This window comes from Volvox carteri, assembly GCF_000143455.1.
Source record: "Volvox carteri f. nagariensis unplaced genomic scaffold VOLCAscaffold_91, whole genome shotgun sequence".
Taxonomy (NCBI): domain Eukaryota; kingdom Viridiplantae; phylum Chlorophyta; class Chlorophyceae; order Chlamydomonadales; family Volvocaceae; genus Volvox; species Volvox carteri.
In genome coordinates, this window is record NW_003307634.1 from 284,300 (window position 1) to 290,299 (window position 6,000).

Consider the following 6,000-nt stretch of genomic DNA (forward strand, 5'->3'; position numbering starts at 1 on the left):
ACCAAAGCCATAAAAACACCACGACAAGCAGCATTGCCGTCAATCGCAGAAGCGCCATCAACGGTGCCAGTCGACACCGCGGCATTAGCGGCACAGCCGCCGCCACGGCGGGGCTTATAATAAAAATCAAGGAGTGCAAGGCCCCCACAGGCGCCCAGGGAAGACGTCGTGCACACGGCAAGAATTTTTTCGGGATTCAACAAACGCAGCTAAGAAACCGAATACCGATGGACACCCGCGATATGTATCATGAAGGGATATAGACAGGATTGGGCTAAGGGGGGGCCCTCCTGGCTTCCCGCACGCCATCATGGAGCCGATGGCCCACCCACCAGCTGTACATCCTGTAGTACGGCAGCTGCCGAAGTGTACGGCGATTCCCCTGGCGGCAGCTGCAGGTTATGTCGTATAGTCCTCAGGTCCATTGGCCGCTGGCAACACATGACGGACAACATGACGGACAACATGACGGACAACAAGGAGGGCAACGAGACGGAGGGAGAGAAAGGAAGGTGAGGTGAGGGGAAAGACGATGAACCACAGATGAAGGGGGTTGCGGGCAAAAGAAGAGGGGCTGGGTGTTAGGAGGAGGACATCCACAACCCAACTGGTGAGATACATAATCACAGTCTGTGTCATTCCGGTACTACCGGTTCTATGTGCAAGGTGTATGGAAAAGCGTGGGGGGTATCATCTGCAAGCAACCCTAACCATGTAAAGCGGTCGTGGCCATGCGTTACGCGTTATGAGTTAAGGGTTTCGGTTGTCGACTGGAAGGTGTGGGCGGTACGGCTGCGCATTGCAGTTGCAGGTTGTCGCCGTAATTATGGTTACAAGCAGGGATTCGACTACCGGGATGCGTAAGAGAGGGTTAAGAGAGCTGATGGGTCAGCAGCAGCTACGATGGTGGGCCCGTCGGCTGACGGTAGTTCGTTCACAGCATGCGGGAATAGTACCATGTAGCAACAAAAGTATCATATGCATGAAATGTGGACCAGTGCGCTAGCCTGGGTCCAATTGGGCACTTTGCATGTAACGGTGGGGGAGTTCGTGACTGCGGCTGCACCGCGGTTAAGGACAAGGACCCTTGATTGTTTGCACAAGTGAGACAGCGCGGAGCGAGATGCAGCGGAGGATACGGAAAAGGATGGCAGAGGTGCTGAGGGCACCGACAGGCGCAGACCCAAGCCTGGGCCCCTCCTGTCAACAAGAGTCGTCCCTGGCCTGTTGATGCTGGCGGTTGGTGGAGACAGCGCGATCGTACAAATCGTTGAAGGAGCGTTAAAACGTTATGATTGCTTATAATGGCAGTGCCGATCGCTCTGCGCAGCGGAACAAAACGAGGCTAGGCAGAAGGCGTAGGGAAAGCGGCTGCGCAGACAGGAAATCAGCACGCCGTGGAAGATAAGTTTCTCCGGGACGCAGACTCGCCGGAGGACGGGCAACGCGTCGAGCGCTGAGCGAGTCCAACCGCTTGAAGCTTCTAGACTAGAGGCCTAAGCACACGTCATAGCTTGCCCTCAACGGGCATAAACGTGCGGTGGCCGGCTCCTAGCTGTTCTGCAAGCCCCCAAAACCCGCCCAGGGCTCCTTACTAACCTGCACGCATATCGCATAGCCAGGATGTTCTGATGGGTCAACTGGCTTGCAAAAGTATTTCTGTGCTTCCTCCCTCTGCATCAGCGCCGTGATAACCTGAAATTGCAAGGAACGTGTGGCATTGCCCAACATTCCATGGGCATCGCTGCTGGCTATGCCTGAGAATTAAGGTAACTAAAACCAGTCGAATTCTGTACAAGACTTGCCCGTAACAGGGTAGAGCGTGTATCCTCGTCCATTTCCGAGTCCGGTTGGCTAATCGTTCGCAACGCCCAGTCTCATGACCAGTTAAAGCCCTATCAATTTGCTCTAAGGTGGGCGATTTTCCCAAGGGTGCGGCCACATTGAGGGCACATAACTGGCACGAATTCCCAATCTAGAGCTAAAGAATACGCTTGATGGCGTTACCAGATAGAACCAGCTAGTGTTCCCTCGCAATTTCGAGCCCCTTAGTGGGTGGAGCACCAGGACCTTACTGTACGACAGTTGAAATTGGGATGGTTTGATGAACTTCATTCCGGGTGTTCTTTTTGTGAAGAGTACATCATGCAGTTTCACTGTTGTCACATGCATTTTGGTCAAAATGAACTTGAGCTTGTAATTTTTGCCTCGGGACTACCTTTCACATTTACACTTTATTCTATTTATAGTGCTTAAAGATGGCGTCACGGATCAACTGTGGAGGCCCTGCGGGTTATGCCCCATCACGAGGTGGGAAGCGCGTTCAGGAGCAGGTCAAGGTTGAGGTAGCGATGGTCAGCTTTACCGTATATGTCTCACACTTTCTTCAACACATGGTTCTCTTTTAACTCAGGACCAGTGCTTCTTTCTTCGACCAGACGAAGACTTGTCTTGAGGCAGGGGGGCACGCCGGGAGCTCGACGTGTCGAGGCGGCGGCCATCGGTGATGAAGGTGGTCTATTATTCCTCGATAACGGGTACGGAGCAGTCATTTAAACCGTTTGCGCATGCCTTACTGTCTCTGACTTCTCGACTTCTCTTCAGCGAATGCCTGACTTTTCCCAAGAAACGAGCACAGCTGGGACCCTGCTTTGAGTTCTCGTGGGAGGAGGCCTTGCGTGTGCAGCTCGAGGTTAGTTGGAGCGTTGTGGTAACCTGTGTGGTCCACGTCCCAGGGCCGTTTTGAGGCATCAAACATAGGACAAGCCATTCTCCGGCTTAACAGCGTTATAATCCCCATCAGCTATGGTTGCGCAGCACCCTTGTGTCGTCGAAATAACCCGAAACACGCTAGGAGCGGAGTGCATCCTATCAGAATGCCACTTGTTCTGCCGCTCCTCGGCTTGCATCTCTCGGCTGGCCCTTCGGGCCCGAACACTGCCCTTGAGCCCCAGTAACATGCTGCGGGGTCACAGCGGCCGTCGCCGTCATCACGACCGCCCCATTTCTGAACCCTGTCATGCTGTTCATCATCGCAGGCCCTCCGACAAAACAATGTCCCCTACCCGGATCACGGCGTCGAAGTATTGTACCGGTTCGCGAACTTTGACCCCTTCGTTCGGGCCAAGTACTTTGGGTACGTACTATAGTACTATAGCCCTAGGCTTAATCGCTGACTTGCATGAGTAGAAAGGAAAGGTCGAATTTGATCCTTTTTGTCTTGTGTGGCCTGCGCTGCATGTTCCTAACGCTGGAATTCGAACTACCAATCTTAAGTGCGTGCGCATAATTGCATCTTTATCCATCCCCCCCAATCGTGGAAACGTGCGACACCCAAAATCCTAACGACATCAAAGGTTGACCAAAATTGGCTCTCAGAAGTAGCTGTGTCCTTGTACTCACTCTCCATTGCCCACTGCTTCGCGCTACTGCTCCTGCTGCCACCGCGTCTCTCGTTCGCAGGCGCAGCCTGGACCTCGGGTGAGTCACCGAGCAGCCATTAGCCACTTAGGAAAGAGCCACTCGGCTTGCTAGCTGCAGATAGGACAGGGAACCGCAGGTGGTGGAGACCCGCAGGTGGTGGAGACAAACACACGCACGGGGGCATCCACCTTGATGGATTGGAGTAGTTGGCTTTGTCTGAGGACCCCTCCTCGCTTCCTTTGCAACCATCGAGCGTACACACGCATGCATGCCACCTGCGGCATTGCCCATGAAACCGCTCGACAGAGGATGTATATTCTCTTGGTGGCTCGGTGCAGAGGTTGTTGTGCCAAACAAATGTCGTGTTGCGCTTATTTGATTGGGTATGTGTGCGTGTGTGCACTCACGCCCGGTCCTTGACATTTGCTGCTTGTAGGCAGTTTGAGCGTTTTCGCCGCGTAATGCACTCGCCGTATTATGCGACCTTGCTGGACAACTCGGGATGGGAGGTGTTGAGCACACTGCAGGTGCGCACATTGGAGTCGTCCGTGCCATCCGTGCGCGCGGTTCCATGCCTCCATACCGCAAGACCTGTGTGCCGTGTTTCATATCTGCTGATGGGCCGATCCCCTCCGCTTTTCTGTAATGTTGCACTAGCACTTCTTCCTCTGCCTGGAGTGTTGTTTTGGCCATATGGCGCCTGTCACGTTTTGGTTGTCTGACCCCCCCCGTCTGTCTGTTTGAGCTGTTCCCGAGGATATTCTGTCCGAAGGTTTGCTGTCTGTTCTGCTCCCTTAACTGTCTCTGGGCCCGGTGAACAGGTGGAGGAGGGCATGTGGTGCGTCCGGCTGCTGGTCCACGACACGCACCGATTGGAGCAGCGAACTTACTCTATCACCATGCTGCAGGTCCGGGCGGGGGGGGGGTTTAGGGGGGAGCAGCGCCGACTCATAAGACAAGAAGGCATATAGGATTCTGCAGCTGAGGGATGGGAGGAAAGGGACCGGAGCCAAGGCAAACACGAGCCGGGCACAAACTGTTTTGGGGTCCTGTGTGGGCAAACGCTGTACCGTCATCACCCTAAGTTGCCCGGGAGGGTGCCATACATGATTACCGTAATCTGGTCGACAGAAAGGTGACGGGCATATTTGGTTGCCAATTTGAGGAATTCGGTAAACGTTTGAAGGGGCTTTTTGCAGGAGTCGTGATAGGGGAAGACGAACGAAAAAAGGCGTTTTTTCCCTTTTCTCTGAGTGGCAAGCCGACTAGGGAGAGTGTGGGGATCAGTCGTGTCATTTTCGACAACCTATTACAATCGAGGGACAATTACAATATAGCTGTAGCTATGGATGGCTTGCGTTGTCAACAGTCGCAGCAACAGCCACTTGATATCAGAAAGTAATACATGGTGGTATTAACCGTCCCCACCGCGCAGAGGCTTGGCGGCTGCTACGACGGCTACTGGTACACGGATCGTTGGGTGTGCGAGAATCAAGACGTACGGAAGCTGTGGGCTGACTAAGCAGCGCAAGATGTGAGAATTAGGAGTGATGAAGTAACAAGTAAAGCTGTGGTCCATCTAAACAGCTGGAGTTAAGGAACCGCGATGCATATCGACAACAAAAAAACCTGAAGAAGACTTATGCAGCTGGCACGTGAAGCACACTTGAAGCCTATGTATCATTATTTCCTATGCTACCATCCTACGAGATGATGATGTATTTGTTCCCATCCGTAAAGGAATGTATACTAAGTGGCTGTTTGCATGCGTTGAACGTTGTAGTTGAATTCGTATTTTGTGCGCGCATCTGATATAGAGCTAAGTTTTATTTTTTGGCCGGGCGCAACTGTTGTATATTAATTCCTAACCCTTTGGCACCTTTACGCACCGGTTCCGGTATGAATGGTTTATTCACCTCTTGAGCCCGTTCGAATCGTGCAGCGCCCTTTGAACTTTAGCAGCGGCAATGTGGCTGCCTCAAAATAGCTAAGACCGCGTTTGTTGCGCTGTCGCACCTATTGATCAATTGCTATCGATTAGGTAGCTAACAATCGGGTGCTGTCGTAATGGTTTTGGCGGTTAAGCCGTAGATACATTAAATCAGGCGCAGTTTACCTGTTGATGATGCAATGGATTGTGCTCTTCTGTCGTTAGAGTGCTTGAGGGCTGTCTACCGAGCCTCCATAAATCGGATTAGTTGAGTTGGGATTGCGTACGTGTATCCGCGGCTCTGGGTGGCTCGTATGCCAGCGAAACGGTTCCATGCAGGGCCGCACATCGTTTCTGAGACGCCTCATAGAACCTGAAAAACTCAAGATGTATACAGTCCATGGCCTCCCGCCTCCGAGCTTTGACGGACACCCCCGCATTCATATCATGCGGAACGCGTAACTTGTAAGATGCTGATATCCCGAAATGCCCGCAAGTCTGCATGTGCTGATCGGACCTCGAGTCTTGGACAAAGCATTAAAATGAAAATTCTGTAATTGTGGAACTCGAATGCGGATCTTGCGGATGGATTCTCTGCAGCTGGCGGCCCGTTCGCAAAAGAGAGCTGTTTTTTCGTGGACGGGATG

General features: G+C 52.8%; 1 protein-coding gene across 1 annotated transcript; it reads left to right on the forward strand.

The window, feature by feature from the left end:
- Window positions 1–441: 441 nt before the first annotated feature.
- On the forward strand, window positions 442–4,945 carry VOLCADRAFT_99624 (uncharacterized protein; the record flags this gene model as incomplete). The annotated part of the gene is made up of 7 exons (XM_002958303.1): window positions 442–512; window positions 2,605–2,692; window positions 3,039–3,136; window positions 3,463–3,480; window positions 3,860–3,950; window positions 4,245–4,331; window positions 4,859–4,945. 7 exons carry the CDS (start codon window positions 442–444, stop codon window positions 4,943–4,945), a joined length of 540 nt encoding a protein of 179 aa, XP_002958349.1.
- Between the last annotated feature and the right edge of the window lie 1,055 nt (window positions 4,946–6,000).